Below are 15,738 nucleotides of genomic sequence, written 5' to 3' on the forward strand. Positions count from 1 at the left end.
CATTGCCCGTGGTTAAGGACCTCAGCCCTGGTGCGAGGCAGGAAGCCCCTTCCAGGAGACCCCGAATGTGCTTCTGAGCCCCCAGTACTTGGAGACTCCGCTGTTGGCTGCGTTCCCCTGTGCTTTCCGCGCCCCGCCTTAGATCCCCCGTCTTTGACGAGGGCGGACAGACGGCGAGTGGGAGCCAGGGTGGGGTTAGCTGCGCCCATTTCTTCCCCCGAAATGTGTTTCTTATTAAGTTGGGGGGCGGCTCTGGGGTCGGTAGCTTCTTCCTTACGCCAGCTTTAAGGAAAAAAAAAAAAAACACACCCAAACGAAGAACACATTTCTTTCAGAATGGGTAATACTTGCCAGTGGCTCCAAATTCAAGTTACAGATGCGTGCACCCGTGTGGACTGGCCCCGTGACCTCCTTCTGTAGCTGAACTCCACCTCCAGCGCCAACGCTGTTCCCATGGTAGTGGACGTCTTTTCAGAGATGCCCTCTGGGGATTTACACCATCGCACGTACATTCTGTGTTCCTTTTATTTATCTGTTTTCCCCTGCGGGCAGTACCATAGTCTAGCCAGCGTTGGCCGCCTGGCTTTTTTTTTCACCTGGCGACTCACCTTGAAGGTTGGGCCTTTTCAGCTGTTAAAGAGCTTCCCTGTTCGTGTGAAGGCTGTTGTGGGTGTGTGTACGTGTGGAGCGTTCGTAGCTCTTCCGCTCGCTCGCTGTGTGACTTTGGGCAACCTCCCTGACCTTTCCCAGCCTCCTCATCCCCAACGCCCAGGGCTCCGGGGTGGTTCTGAGATTACGTGAGTTAATACAGAGGGGGTTTTAAAATAGTGCCCCAATGGGGCGCGGGGGGGGGGGCAGCTTGGAGAGTCCGACTGTGGATCTCGGCTCGGGTCACAATCTCGTTGTTGGGGAGATCGAGCCTCGCGTCGGGCTCTGCGTGGACAGGTACGTGCCTGCCTGGGATTCTCTCCCTCCCTCTCTCTCTCTGCCCCTCACCTTCTCTCTCTCTCTCTCTCTCTCTCTCTCTCTCTCTCTCTCTCTGTCTCTAAAACAAACTAAAAACAAAGTTTTAACGATTAAAAAAGGGGTGCCTGGGTGGCTCAGTCGGTTAAGCGTCCTCGTCCGCTTGAGTGAGTGTAGCCCTGGGATAAATTCCCGAAAGGGACGCTGTCTGTGGTTTGGATCAATACACCCCCCGCCCCCAAGCAATGCACGAGGGCACCCGTTCCCCCTTCTTTGACAGGACCCGTTTCCAAACTTGTCCGTCTTTGCTCATCAGGTAGGCGACAAATGGGACCCTGTAGGTTTGCTTTGCTTTTCTCTCTCACGTTTGAGGCTCAGCCCTTCCTCCTGTGCGTGGCCCGCAGCTTTCCTCCGTGTGCCATCCGTTCATACCCTCTGGTAGAGCGTTGGTCTTTTTCTTTATATTCTACGGACAGCTGGCCCTTTGTGCTTGGAGCTGTAAATTCTTTTGCCCGTTTTTACTTTTTCTTTTTACTGTGGTTAATGCCAGGTTTTACCCAACGGATTTAGGTGATGCGCCCAATTTGTATCACCTTTTCGTTTACGCCTCCGGGGCGTGGCCACTTTTCTTTCCCATCAGAGGCCACCGCTTTGGCCTCGGGCTGCCTTCTCTACCTGAGATTTGCCTAAGACCATGTACCATGCGGGACGGGCCGCAGAGTTTAGGGCCACGGTTGTCCTGTTTCCAGTGATTTTCTTTCTCCTGATGGAGCCCTCCCCCTCCCTCCCCTTTCCATGACACTTAAGGTCGGGGCGGGGGTGGGGGGTGGGGGGGCGGTTCCTAGAAGTGCTGAAGTTTTCCATTGCTACGTTTCGAGTTGGCAAGCCATATGTCTGATGGACCAAGTTCAGCTTGCAGCCTGTTTTTCTGTGGCCTGTGAGCTAAGAATAGTCCTCACATTTTTAAATGGGCAAGATATCAAAAAAGAAAGACTATTTCATGACATGTAAACTTCCATGAAATTCACATTTTGGTGGTCATAAAGTTTTATTAGTACACAGCCACACTTGCTGATTTACATATTGTCTAGGCCTCCTTTTGTGCTATCACAGCAGCGTTGAGTAGTTATGACAGAGACTCTGGTCCACAAAGCTGAAAATACTTACTATTTTCCGATGATTATTTACAGACAAAATGTGCAATCCCTGTTGTCTGCCAGAACTTCTCAAACTGTGTTCTGTGAAGTGTTCAAGGATGTCCCGGGGTAAAGGAAAGCATTTATGATCAGTGAAGCGTGAGAAATGCTAGGTTGGAGACACTCAGCAGGTTTCTCTGCGGGACTTATCAGTGCCTTTATTTTGTGAATGTCCATTGGGAGTTTCCTGATGGGGAATATAACGTAGAGGAATTCCAAACGTATTTGGCAATAGAGTCATTCAACTCTGCTTTTTACTTATAAGCTTTTGAGGAGCAGATTGGGGTGGGGGGGTGAGGTTAAAAAATGAGGCTAAGGTAGGCTTGATCCGTTTCCCTGGACTTGTGGATCCTGGCTAGACCTTCCAACTTGACCTTAAGGGGTCCTGTGCTTCTCTGCCCTGCTGGCTCGAGGTGGCCCAAGTTTGGTTTTTCTCTTAAGGGACGACCAACCCTGTTCCCTTTAGTTTTTGCCACTGTCTTTCTCCCCCAAAGTCTGGGGCTTTGTATGCTTATTTCCTCCAGCTTCTGCCCCCCCCCCCTAGCGTGAGGGGGAGGCTTGGCATCCACTGAGATGGCCTAGCCTGCTGGTTAAAGCTTGGGCTCAGGAGGCCAGACTCCCCGGGTTCAAATCCCACCTCGGCCGTGTGCAGCCATGTGACCCAGGGTGAGTCACTTCATGTCCCTCCTCTGGAAAGTGGGGTTAATAATAGTTTCCACCGTCCAGGGTGGTGGTGAAGGATCAGATGAGCTCATGCAAGTGAAGGGCTTAATTGCTCAGCTTGAGGCAGCAGCCGAGCACAGAGCGCTGTCTGCCGTGGTCCCTCATAAGTCCCACCACGGGGCCTCGAGGCAGATGCCGCCGTTCAGCTCCTCATGGCGCAGGGGAGGACGCAGAGGCCCCTGAGGGTGTGCGGCTCCCTCTTCTGGCGTCCACCTGGGAACTCCTCTCCGTCTATGGTGGGGGGTGGGGTGTAGCCTGGTGGTCATAACCTGCTGCCCAGAGTCAGGGCGAGGAGCAGAAGCTGTACCCCTGACTCCGGCCCGTCTCCTCCCCGCCCGTCCCCTCCCACGCCGGGCACCGGTTGCTGGGCAGGGATGCCGCCCCCCGGGGACTTGGCCGGTCCGTCCAGGCACCGTACCTGCCACGGAGGCAAGTTTGGCCTGGCTGCCTGGGTCAGGGCAGGACCAGCCACTCAGCCCGCCAGGGAGGAGCCGAGGTATGCCGTGGCCAGCGGGGGCTGTGAATTTGGGGATCTTCTCGGGGATGAGATGAGAGGCAGGTGAGCCCGGCGGTTCTGAAACCACGGGCTCCTGGCTCTGCAGTTGTCCATCGGAATCCCCCCGGGGGCTCGTAGAGAATACTGATTGCCGGGCGCCCCCCCCCAGCCGTGCCCCGTGTCCCGTTGGGGGGTACCTGCCGGTAAGATGGCACCCAGGGCGAGCGCCTCGTTTGGGTTTCAGGTCTCACCCGCTTTGTGTTAAACGTCCGTACAGGTGCGACATACGGGAGCCTGCTGGGGCGTCCGTGCGATCGGGGCTCCGTCTGCTGGCACCCCGCTGCTGTGTCACCTGCAGAAGCAGCCGGGTCCCTGCCCCCGCGGCTCCTGCTGAGCAGCGTAAAGTCCGTGAGCGTTGCCGCCTCCTGCGCCCCACCCCCCCCCCCCCACCGGGGCAAGCCGAGTTCCAGGCGTCTCCGGCCCTTGGGAAGGGGAGGGGAGGGGAGGGGAGGGGAGGGGGTACCGAGTCAGGTACAGCATCTCGCCCTGGTCCAGACCCTAGCAGCATCTTGCAGCCCGCCGGGCGGCTGCCGGAACAGGGAGCCTGGGCCCTGTCGGGGGCCTCAGTTTCCACACCCGTACAGTGGGCATGATGCCAGCAGTGCTGGTGAGCTCGCCTCCATCCTGGCGAGGCACAGACGTCACAGGTCTCCTCTGAGAAGCTTGGTGCTTGGTGTGGGGTGAGCCTCCCGCTCGCAGGGTCTCCGGATCCCTCCCGGGACCACCCAGGAAGCGGGCGTCCGGTCCCTGTCCCTGCAGCCGCGCCTTCCCATGGGTGCCCCCGGGGGCAGCACGGCTGGGGCCCGTGCGGGGGAGAAGCTCGTAAACGCTCCGGGCACCTGTGGCTCAGCAGGAGCCAACTGGGGAGCATCGTCTCATCCGAGGGCAGGACGCCGTGGGAAGGAGGGGTGGCGTCTCCCCGTCTCTCCCTTCGTCCAGAAGGCAGGAGGAGCGGCGGCCGCCCCCAAGCCACCCAGGCTGCGCTCCCCGCTCCCGGGGCGGGTGGGGGAGGAGCCGAGCAACCCCCGACGGAGGGGTTCCCTCCGACGCGTTCCGGTGCCACCCGAGTGGGGGGCCGTCCCTGCCGTGCCAGGCGGGCCGAACCCTCGCCGTGGGCCAGGCGGCCGGCGCGGGGCTCCCGCGCAGAGCAGAAGCGGGACCGGCCGGTGGCACCCCTGCGGACTCGGGAGCCCACGGCCCCAGTCCCTGCTCCTGGGGCAGCCGGTTCAGCCTCTCGATGCCTCGTCCTTTCATCCGTTCCACGGGCGCGGTTTTGGCCGGGAGGGAGACATGAATGGATCTGCGGTAAAATGCTGAGTCCTGGGCCCGGCACCCTGGCCAACCGCACGTGTGCTCGAGATCGCCGTCGCTGTGCTCGCTGCTCGCGGTGGCCCGCCCTGGAGGGTTGTCAGCAGGGGAGCAGGGGAGGAAACCGAGGCCCAGCAAGTGGGGTAACTTGCCTGAAGGCGCCCAGTTCCCTGGGCAGACCCGGGGCTCCGCCGCGGGTTCCCAGTCCGGCGCCCCCGACCTCGCTCTTTGCGGGACCGCGTCCGAGGAATGTGGTCAGCGGGGCCCAGGCCGGGGGGAGGGTTGTGTGGTTCAGTGGGTGCCCGCCGGGTACACGGCCAGGCCGTCCGGACAGACAGCCCAGGACCGCCTCCCGGTCCCTCCTTGGGAACGAAGCTGTTTGGGAAGGAACCCGGAAGACCGTGGGCTTCCCACAGGACCAACAGAAGCGGCCGAGGCTGCATCTGACTTTCGTGGACTCCTTCCTTCCATTAAAGAAAAAAAAAACACCAAAAATTATGTTCTATGACCACGTTAGTATAAAGATGAATATAATCCTGGCCGGATTAAAAATGAAAACATTTTTTGCGACCCCAAAAAGTTTGTGTTCTGTCTTCCGATTTTAAGAGACATTAAAACATTTTCACGGGCCCCTAAAAGTACCGTGGGCCTGGGCACGGTGCCCGCGGACAGCTTGGCCCCGGGCCCTGCCCCCCAGGCCGGAGAGCGACGCCGGACTCTCCCTGCCCCGTCAGACCTGCTTGTTAGAACCAGCCTCCTGCAGCTACGAGCCTCTCCGCCTGCACCGGATACGCGTTTCTTCACTCAACACACGTTTGATATGGCAGCGATTTGTTGTAGGCACCGGGGCTACGGCCTGAAGGATTTTGCCGTCACCTCGCCCACATTCTTGTAGGAAGGTGGAAAGCGGAGAGACTGTATGCTGAGAGTCAAGGTTCAGGCTGTGAAGACAAGTTCAGAGCCTCGGAGGTTCCCAGGAGTGCTTCTGGCTGCTCTCCAGATCAGGGCCCGTGGTTCTCCCGGGGCCGCCTTTCATCTCCAAGCTGCCAGGAGATGATGGAGACGTTGCTTTGGGCCAGAGATGCCTCTGTCCTTACAGACATGAAAACACCTGGTCCCTTGTTCCCAAAACAAGGACTTCAGCATTTGTTCTTCTTTATAGGGTCCTCCTCCTCCCCCTTGTAGAGAGAAGAAATCACTGGGAGGCCCAGGAGGGCGACGTCTAGAAGCCCTACCCTTCCAGTTCAAGAGGACGATGCGGTGGCCTCCCTGGCCCGTCTCACACTTCTGGGGATTGCGAGGCATTTAAAGGATGGGGGGCGTATGCTGTCCCAAGTGCGATGCTCGGCTGGGACGGGACCAGGAGGTGAGCCGTTCGCCCAGGGCCGCTGGGGAGACAAAGCCCCAGAGAGCCGAGGTTGGCGACTGGTCCCGCCCCCAGCGCAGCGGGCTCCAAGGTGCCTTCGCCCTTGGTGTTGCTTCACATCCTGTTTCTCCAGAGGCCGAGCGAGAGAAAACAGGAGGCCTTGATGACCCAGAGGCTGGGAGGGGTCCTTCCAGGGCTGGGTGGGCAGCAGGGGCCGGGACAACATTGGGTGATTGAGGCCAGGCAGATGTCACAAGCGTTAACTGCGTTCTCACTTGTCACTTGGGCCTTGGGCCATCGAGACAAGTGGCTGGAACCGGCGTTTTGCACATTCAACAAAGCGCATTCTTACGCCTCGGGCCTCCGCAGGGGAGCCCGTGGCTCTGGGCCTGGAAAACAAGGAAACCACAGGAAAACCAAGATGCTCCTTCTCTGTGATGAGGCTGTGCTCTCTCCTCTCCCGAGAGGCCCCCGTCTATGCCCCGGGCCGGTTCTGGGGGGACGTCCTCTGGGCTGGGCGTGCGGACTCTGCTCGTGCCATCCCAGGACCTGCCGGCGGTGGCTGTCACCCGCCCCCGTGCCTCGGCGAACCCTCCCCTGCCGTTTGAGGCTCCGCGTGTCGCCCACATCCGTGCCTGGGCAATCTTTCCTCCCTGTGTCTCCGTCCACCCGGACTCAGCGACGGTCTGATGATTACGTTCACAGCTTGGAGCCCGCTTCCCCGCCCGTAAACGTGGGGTCAGGAGGCCGCTTGGAGCAGCGCACGGAAGGGGCTCAGCGCAGTGCCTGGCGCAGAGCAAAGGGGCCAGAAGGATGGTTTCTCGTCCTTGTGAGCCACCAGCCGCGGAGAACCGACTCTGTCGGGAACGTGTTCGTTGGCAGGTGATAGACCATAAAAGTGTCGCATCTCGGGGGCAGGTATGGTCGCCTTTACGGTCGGGGGTATGTGGAGGCAGGGTCGGTTAGAGCAGAGGTCAGCAAACTTTTAAGTACCTACTAAGTTTCTGTAAAGCACCGGGTAGCAATGGTTTTAGGCTTTGTGGGTCAGAGGTGCTCCGTCACAGGTCGTTCACTGTGCCATTAAAGCATCCAAACATGGTGAGTAGGCGGTAAACGGAGGGAGAGCAGGTCTAGAGAGCAGAGTTTCTCTACCTTGGCAGTATTTGGTTTTTTAAATTTTTTTAAGTGTTTATTTCTTAAAGCATTTTTTTAAATGTTTGTTTATTTTTGAGAGAGAGAAAGAGCCAGAACGTGAGCAGGGGAGGGGCAGAGAGAAAGGGAGACACAGAATCCGAAGCGGGCTCCAGGCTCCGAGCTGTCAGCGCAGAGCCCAACACGGGGCTCGAACCCACGAACTGCGAGATCGTGACCTGAGCCGAAGTCGGACGCTCCGCCGATGGAGCCCCCCGGGCGCCTCTCCACCTTGGCACCGTTGACATTTGTGCTAGATCGTCCTCTGTCATGGGGTCATCCTGACTGGGGGCCGCTCTGCATCCTGACAGAAGTGGTGATCATGTGAGTCTTCTCACGGCTCTGTGTACGAGAAAGGTCAATTTTACTACATGCTCACTTAAAACCCCAAGTTTAAAAAGCCCAGAAAGCAAAAACAGAAGTAAAACACCCCACGAAAGAGGCCAGCTGTGTGTTCTACTAAAGAAGAAACCGGCGAAGCCCTCACCCTGGATCCATAACCTGCCCGTCAGGTGGACCAGATGTCCCCTCCATCCTGTTTGCACAGGGATAAGTTACCGTCGCACATCGGGAAAACCTTTCTCCCCTAGCTTGCGGGGCACCTCTTGGCGGATTCAAATACGGGACGCCCCGTTAAATTCGAATTTCAGATAAAAACCCAACAATTACTCCGTGTAAGTGTGTCCCACGTGCTGCAAACACGGTCATTTATCTGAAATTCAGATTTAACCAGGCATCCTGTATTTTCATTTGCAAAGTCTGGCAACCCTGGACTTGGGCAGATCTTCAGGTGTTTTTTTCCTTTTTTTTTTTTTTTTTTTAACCTATTAACTCTTAGCTACACTCTAGATCGTTTCCGACTTCCCTGAGGATACAGACCTTATGGTTACAGTATTGGGTTTCTCTGCCCTCCCTGCCTAGACCAGGTATGTCCCCTACCTCCGTCCCTCTGCCTGGCGCATGTGGCCCGACTCCGTATCTAGCGTGACTCGCCCTGGACACTTAGAAACAATCAAAACGAGCACTTGTGCTTGTGTGTGCTATAACTGTGACATCCTACACTGAAATCGAATTCTTCCCCCAGCCCGCCCACGTGTCCCGTCCTTCATTCAAGCCTCTCTTGGCCCTTTTTGGGGGGCATTAAAATAAAAATACACTTTCCGCAGGTACATACCCACGTAGGTTGGCATATGCTTTAAATTTCCTCTCTCCCAGGTGTAATCACACCGTTATCTTGTTCTGTTCCTCTACGGAGCCCCGCGGGAGCCTGGGCCTCTCTTGTTCCTGGTTATAACCCCCGGGGTGCAGAGCAGTGTGGGGCTTTGGCCCGCGCACCGTGAATACTTGTAAAAAGGTGAATGAGGGCGCCTGGGTGACTCGATTAAGCGTCGGGCTCTTGATTTCAGCTCAGGTCACGATCTCCTGGTTTGTGGGATCGAGCCCCACGTCGGGTTCTGTGCTGACAGTGCGGAGCCTGCTTGGGATTCTCTCTCTTTCCCTCTCTCCCTGCCCCTCCCCTGCTTGCTCTCTCTCTCTCTCTCTCTCTCTCTCTCTCAAATAAACTTAAAAAAAAAAAGATGAGTGGTTTAGGTGCCTGGTCGGTTAATTGTCTTGGGAAAACGCCACATTGTCTCTAGGATTCTGCAGCTAAAAACTGGACGGCAATGACTTCCGGTTGTATGTCCATCCAGGAGAACAGGTGCTCACTTTAGGGAAGGCGTGGGTAAAGCCGTGGCTCTCCACTGGGCCATGTGGCCTCCCAGGGGACACTTAGCGATGTCTGGAGACAGCGTTTGTTGTCAGGACTCAGGGAGGGTGCTCCTCGGGCACGTCTGCCATGCTGAGGTGCCCCCCGCTGGCCTGAGTGCCTCCTGCCATCGTCTCTATGAACGTGCTTTGGCCAGTGTCGAGCCCTGTCCTGTGCCGGGACAGTGAGTGGAGGGGACCACCCTGCCCTGAATTGCCGGGCTGGATGGAGGGCAGCACAATGTGTGTGGGGCCCAGAGAGGCCACCCAAGTGCAGGGGTCTAGAGGAGAGCACGGTGGGAGGGGGCTCCGTTCCAGATCACCATTCACCCCACCTACGCCCCTGAGCGGGCCTCAGAGGTTTGGCCATGTCCCCCCTCTCCAGACCCTCTGTGGCTGCCATCGTACCTAGAATGTGATCCAGAGCCCCCACCAGGGGCCCCAGTGACCCAGCCTCATCGTCGGGCCCCCTCCCTCCCTCCCTCTCTCTCTCTCTCTCCAGCCCCACTGGCCTCCTCCCTGTTCTTTTTTTAATTTAATTTTAAGTGTTTATTTACTTAATTATTTTGAGAGAGAGAGAAAAAGTAAGTGGGAGAGGGGCAGAGTGAGAGAGGGAGAGAGAGAATCCCAGGCAGGCTCCACACGGCCAGCGCAGAACCCAGCGCGGGGCTCGAACTCACGAACCACGATACCACGACCTGAGCCGAAATCAAGAGTCAGACGCTTAGCTGACTGAGCCACCCAGGCGCCCCCGCCTCCTCCCTGTTCTTCAAACACACATGTGTGTGTTCCTGTCTCCGGGACTTGGCATTTCCTGTTCCCTCTGCTGGGAACATTTCTCTCCCAGGACCCCTGTGACTATGCAGCCTTCCCTGACCAGTCCCCCTCGTCCCTGTCCCTGCCCCTGCCCTAGACTGCTTCTCGGCCATCACCACCGTCCCTCAGCTCGTCCCCCCCCCCCCCCCGCCCCGGTGGGCCCCCAGGGGGGTGTTCTGGCTGTTCTATGTGCACACCTAGCCCAGGGCGGCCCACGGCAGGCGTGCCGTCGATAGCTGCCGAATGAACTAATGAGTCAGTAACAAGGTGGTTGTTGAAGCCTGGAACACATAACACAAATGTCCACGGGCAGGAGAGGATGACGTAAAGGCATTTCCAGATGTGAGGCTCCTCTGTGGCCACGAGGGATGAGGTCAGTGTGTTTCATCGATGTGGAAAGATGTCCAGGGTATATTGCGTTAAAAACCAGGTTTATAGGAAACGGTAGTAACAGTACAATCCCAGTTGTGAGGACCTGTGCACACGTGTGACTGTGGACACACGGGCAGGCAGCTCAGACTCAACAGTCACGGGGGGTTGATTCATCTCGGTGGTTGGGGCGAGAAGCAAGCTTCAGGACCGGTTTGATCCAGTGGCTCAGGGATATCACCAGAGGTTCCATGTCCGTGTCTCTGCTCTTCCTTCCACCAGGGCGGTCCCACTCGAAAATGTCACCCACCTGTGCTCTCTAACTGGTGGCCATTTCTGGGGCTCCATCCACTCCTCCTGCCTCAGTCTTGTCCAGGGACTTTCTGGAAAGGAAACTTCCAGGGTGCCTCCCCTCCGTTTGTTGGCTGAGTTGGGTCATGTGCCCGCCCCTGAGCCAGTCGCTGCAGCTGGGGGACTAGTTGTTGTCTCGTAGGCCCACCCCTAAGGCACAGCTGCAGAAATGAAACTTGGGCTGGGTACCAGGGACAGGAGCCATGGCATCATCCCCATCTCACAGATGAGGAGTTAGAGGCCCCAAGCATGCAACTTGACCTCCCTCGGCCCACACGGCGTGGTCAGTGGCAGCTGCGGGTTTAAACCCCCCCGAAGACCCGCTTCCTTCCCCTCTGCCTGCCCGTTTCGCAGCCGAGGCTGTGCGCCGACAGCTGTGAGGGCGAGCTCGACCCCCTCCCTGCACACACTGCTCACGGCGCTCGCGTTTACTGTATCTAGATCGGCATCAGCTTTTCAGGCGAGGCATTTTTATTTTGCCCTGAAAGCCTTCCAGGTGGGGGTGGGGGCAAGATGCAATTCCTAGGGGCTCAGCTTTAATGGTTTCTTTTATAGAATCGTTCGAATTATAAATGCATGAACTCGAGGAAACCCTGCTGAAGAATGCAGGAAAGCCGAACGTTTAAAGGGGTTAAGCTAAAATAGTGGTGGACAGGGGAAGTCTGCTCTTTTAAACACTGGCTGTTAAACAACCAAAGCGAACCCCCTGGTGCTGGTCTGGTCCCTGGGAGGCTGGGTTTCCTGACTTGGGCCCGTCTGGGGGGCTCCAGGTAAAGTTAATTCCAGATGTGGACGGGCCCGCGGCCTCCAGAAGCTCCGCTCCCGCTCGCCTCTGTCTCCTCTCGCCTAACTCGGGGCGACGCATTCCTGTCGTGGGTACGCAGCCTGGGTTCAGATTCGGCTCGGCCCCTCCCCAGCTGGGTGGCCTTGGGCAGGTTACTCAGCCTCTCGGAGCTCTTCTCTCGTGAGTGAGATTGGCTTTCTTTGCCCCTTGTCTCTTGCTTTATTCTTCTTTGGGATACTTAACCACCAGGAGGCAGGACATCAGTCCCTACCGGCCAATGGCCTGCTTGTTGCCGCAGCCGAAAGGTAGACTGATCCCGGCTCCCTTCCTACTGCACACCCATCAGCAGAGCACAGGACACCGAGATTATTCTGCCCGCCTTCTCCTCTCTGCCTCCAGGACCCCATATCCTCTGGGTGACCTCCTTCCTCCTGCCCACGCTTCTTCTAGATCCTTCTGACTGGGCACCCCTGTCCTCTCGGTGGTGGAGACGGGATGCCTGGGCTCAGCCCTTGTAACGCTTGTTACGCCCTCCCCAGGTGAGCGCCTCTCTGCCACCCAGACGGCCCCCCGACCTCTGCCCTGAGCCAGCATTTCTCCAGCACTTGGGGAACGCAAAGCTCTGCTCTGAGAAGCGTCTGGGTGTTGAGTGGCAGAGGCGGGACTTGAACCCGGGACGTCTGGCACCGGGCCAGAGCACGTTTGGCCCCAGGTCCGTCTCTCCCCCCGGACCGGGAGCCGCACCCAGGCTGGGATGCCGTGCTTCCCACGTGCCAGCTTCCCTCCCGCGTCAGGTGGGCATTGCAGACAGCGGCCGAGAAACCACCTGCTTTCGCCCTCCACCCTCCCCTCCCCTCCCCGGCTGATTCTCTCCACCCCACCCCCACGCCCGCCTCAGTTTCCCCACCTCCATAAACGGCCCCTCCCTTCCTCCAGGTGCCCAGGCTCAGAGCAGGAGGGTCAGGGATGAGTCCCCACCTCTTCACACCCTCTCTGTCCCGTCCCTCAGCAAGTTCTGTCACTTGTGTCTTTTCACAGTCCCTCCAGAGTCTGCTGGTTCCCAGCTTCGGAGGGACTCCCGTGACGCCACCGCTGGGCGAAACTGGGGAAGGAGAGTGGGGGGGCGCGTCCCTGTGCGTTTTCTTCTGCGACTTCTCCCGTGAATCTGTATAATTATTTCAAAACGAAACACGAAAAATGAATTCCAAAGACGGAGTTGAGAAATGGGCCGTTGAGGAGCCCCCCGTCCCCTCTCCCTGCCACTGCCCCGGTAGCCTCCACCGGCCCCCCTACCCGGCCCCCCCAGGACACCTGGGCGGCTCTGTCACACGCAGCAGGTGGCCGTCTCGGGGTTGCCACTTCATGCAATCGCCTCGGTCTCCTGGGGCTACCGGGAGGCCCCAAACTGGGGGCCGCAAAACAGCGGGCCGCACCTTGCTAAAGCCTGGAGACCGCAGGCCCCAGGGCCGCACCCCTTCCGAGGCCTCGAGGAATGAGCCCTTGCTTGCCTGTCCCAGCTTCTGGGGGCCCCTGCTGTTCTTCCGTGTTCTCTGGCCTCCTTCCCTCCGGGTGTATGCACGGGGGTGCATGTGGGTCCGTGTCTCTCTGTGTCTTCACGTGGCCTTTCTCTGAGGACACCCTCCGAGCCCATGTGACCTTATCTTAACTGATTGTGTCCGCAAAGGTGCTGTTTTCAATGAGGTCACATCCCGAGGTTCTGCACGGACTTGAACTTGGTGGGGGCTGGTGGGGAGGGGACGCTGTTCGACTCGGTAAACAGAGTAAAGGTCAAGTGCTTGCTGTTGCCCGCAGGACCCGACCTTACCTGTGCTCCTGAGAGTCCCCCACGATTCATCCCCCGGCCCCCCGTTCTTCCCTGCTTCCCCCCAGGCTGTGCTCCAGCCAGGCAGCCAGCGTCCTCACTGCTTGTTGAGAGAACCCACCTCGCTCCCTCCTCCCAAGCATTCGCCTTGGTAGTGCCCTGTGCCTGGAACGCCTGTCCCCAGACGTCCACATGGCTCCCCCCTCCCTGTCACGCAGTCCTCCGCTCAGACGGCCCCTCCGTGCCTAGGGTGGCAGTCACCAGGGCTGTGCGCAGCTGTCCCCGCCGTCCTCGGGCCAGCAGGCTTTCTCCCACCTCTTGAGCTGGTGGATCGCATGACCAGCTTGGGCCAATGAAATGTAAATGCGACTTCCGCCAGCCTGAGACCTGCAAACCTCAGCCTGCCTGCCCCACCTGCCCGCACGGCCAGAGGGCAGGAGGTTTTCTCTGTGCGGTTCCCTGCTGTGTTCCAAGCTCCTGAACAGCATGGCACAGAGTAAATGCCGAATAAATACCCGCCGGGTGGACAGATAACGGATGCATGAATGAACCGTGAGGCGGGACAGAAATCGTGTCTGCGCGGCCCCTCCCCACTCACCGGCTCACCGCCTCTGCCATAATTGATCTTCTCTGCATTTGGCTGCTTCCTGTCTAGGGCAGAGCATCAACCCCAAGTTGGCGGGCCTGATCGGGAGGCACGGGCCCCAGAACAAGCAGCCCTTCATGGTGGCCTTCTTCAAGGCCACGGAGGTCCACCTTCGCAGCACCCGCTCCACAGGGGGCAAGCAACGCAGCCAGAACCGCTCCAAGACGCCCAAGAACCAGGAAGCCCTGCGGGTGACCAACGTCGCAGGTACGCCGGGCTGGGAGGGTTAATGCACAGCCCCTGAGGATCCCACAGGCCCCCGCAAGGCCCCAGAATTCATCCTGTACTCAGCAAGTGACCCTCGAGCCAATGCAGCGGGAAGCAGACCCCGCAAGATCCTGTGCTGTGCAGATCCCACTGCTTTAACTGGATAAAGTAATAAGTTCGTGTAGAAAGGCACATGGCGGCACATTCGTGCATTACGTTAGTATACAACGTATACTAGTGTGTTACATTAGTATATGTTAGTATAACAAGATGCCAGTCATGTCAGTTTCCAAGTAGGGTGAATCACGGCCCCAAATAAATGAAAGCAAACTCTGAAAACATGCAGAGCAGGAGACGCCGCCCCAACATCCCCAGGAAGGCCACTCCTTGGGAGACGAAAGGAGGACAAACGGGGAGAGTTTGCTGTGTCTTTAATTGTATTTCTTTTTTTTTTTCAACGTTTACTTATTTTTGGGACAGAGAGAGACAGAGCGTGAACGGGGGAGGGGCAGAGAGGGAGGGAGACACAGAATCGGAAACAGGCTCCAGGCTCTGAGCCATCAGCCCAGAGCCCGATGCGGGGCTTGAGCTCATGGACCGCGAGATCGTGACCTGGCTGAAGTCGGACGCTTAACCGACTGCGCCACCCAGGCGCCCCTAATTGTATTTCTTAGGTGAAAAATATTTGAAACTCATGGCTCGCTTTACTGCTTGTTCCGCATGGGCGGTAGTGGGGTTTTTTTGAACGTTATTTGGGATACTTTGAACGTTTGTTTGAAATGTCAGAAGTACAAAAAAAAAGAGCATTAACTCTTTCAGTGTATTTTGGGGGGTACTTTTAGGTGCATTGAAGTGTTGCATTGTGACAAGTAAACACAAACTGAAAATAAAGGGAACATCTTCACAGCAAGCAGCTCAGAGATGAATAGCAATCCTGAAGGTAGTGAATTCCGCAACAGAAACTTCCAGGAGGTGCTACATTTATGTACTCTGTGCTTCTTGAGGCTCTGAGGTGGACGGCCTCCCATGATGAAGAGGGGGCGACAGTGGGGCTCAGAGGGGTTAAGTCACTGGTCCGGAAGTGCACAGTGCAAGTAAGTGTCAGCCCTGGGATTTGAGCCTGTTGATTTTGCCGGGAGGCGTCTGCCTGCACTGGATGAGCTTGGGTTCCTCCACAGTCCTGTTCAGTGTTTTCTGACAATTCACCAGGTGCCTGCTGAGCCCTGCCTGGGCCTGCCTTTGTGCCGGCATCGGGGCTTGGCCGAGACATGGTCCCTTTCCCTACCGGCTGATCAAGCAGCAGGATGTTGATGGCATCTGGTGGCCCGGGGTCGCTGGGATGAGTTTTGGGGCCAGGCTGGCCTGGACCGGCCTCTTCAGCACGGTGGATGCCTGTGGCCTGCGTGCCCACACCCTGGTCCGTGCCACGTTCTGCGTAGCAGACGCTGCCTCTGTTAGGGAAAGATGCTTCTTGATTTTTCCCCCAGAGCAAAAAGAAAATTGCAAATAAGTTAAGTTGGCCCACAGACCACGTCCCCAGTGGGCTGCAGAAATGACCCACCGCCTCCGAGGAGCCCAGCTTGTGCCTTGTCCCCCTCGCCTTGGCTGGGTGCGCTGCTCTCCAAGGGGTATCCCTTGGCTCTTCAGGAAACTGTTTGCAGAATAATGCCCCCCCGCCGCCCCCACCAGGCCTC

The 15,738-nt window shown here is 57.8% G+C and overlaps 1 protein-coding gene across 1 annotated transcript in view; it reads left to right on the forward strand.

Moving 5' to 3' along the window:
• The window catches only part of BMP7 (bone morphogenetic protein 7), a 93,298-nt gene that overhangs the window by 62,069 nt on the left and 15,491 nt on the right, over positions 1–15,738 (forward strand). Inside the window, exon 4 of the mRNA XM_043553619.1 lies at positions 13,847–14,044. Coding sequence (XP_043409554.1) covers positions 13,847–14,044 — 198 coding nt within the window. The remainder of the gene's footprint in view (positions 1–13,846; positions 14,045–15,738) is intronic.

Source organism: Prionailurus bengalensis, chromosome A3 (genome assembly GCF_016509475.1).
Source record: "Prionailurus bengalensis isolate Pbe53 chromosome A3, Fcat_Pben_1.1_paternal_pri, whole genome shotgun sequence".
In the NCBI taxonomy this organism is placed as follows: Eukaryota; Metazoa; Chordata; class Mammalia; order Carnivora; family Felidae; genus Prionailurus; species Prionailurus bengalensis.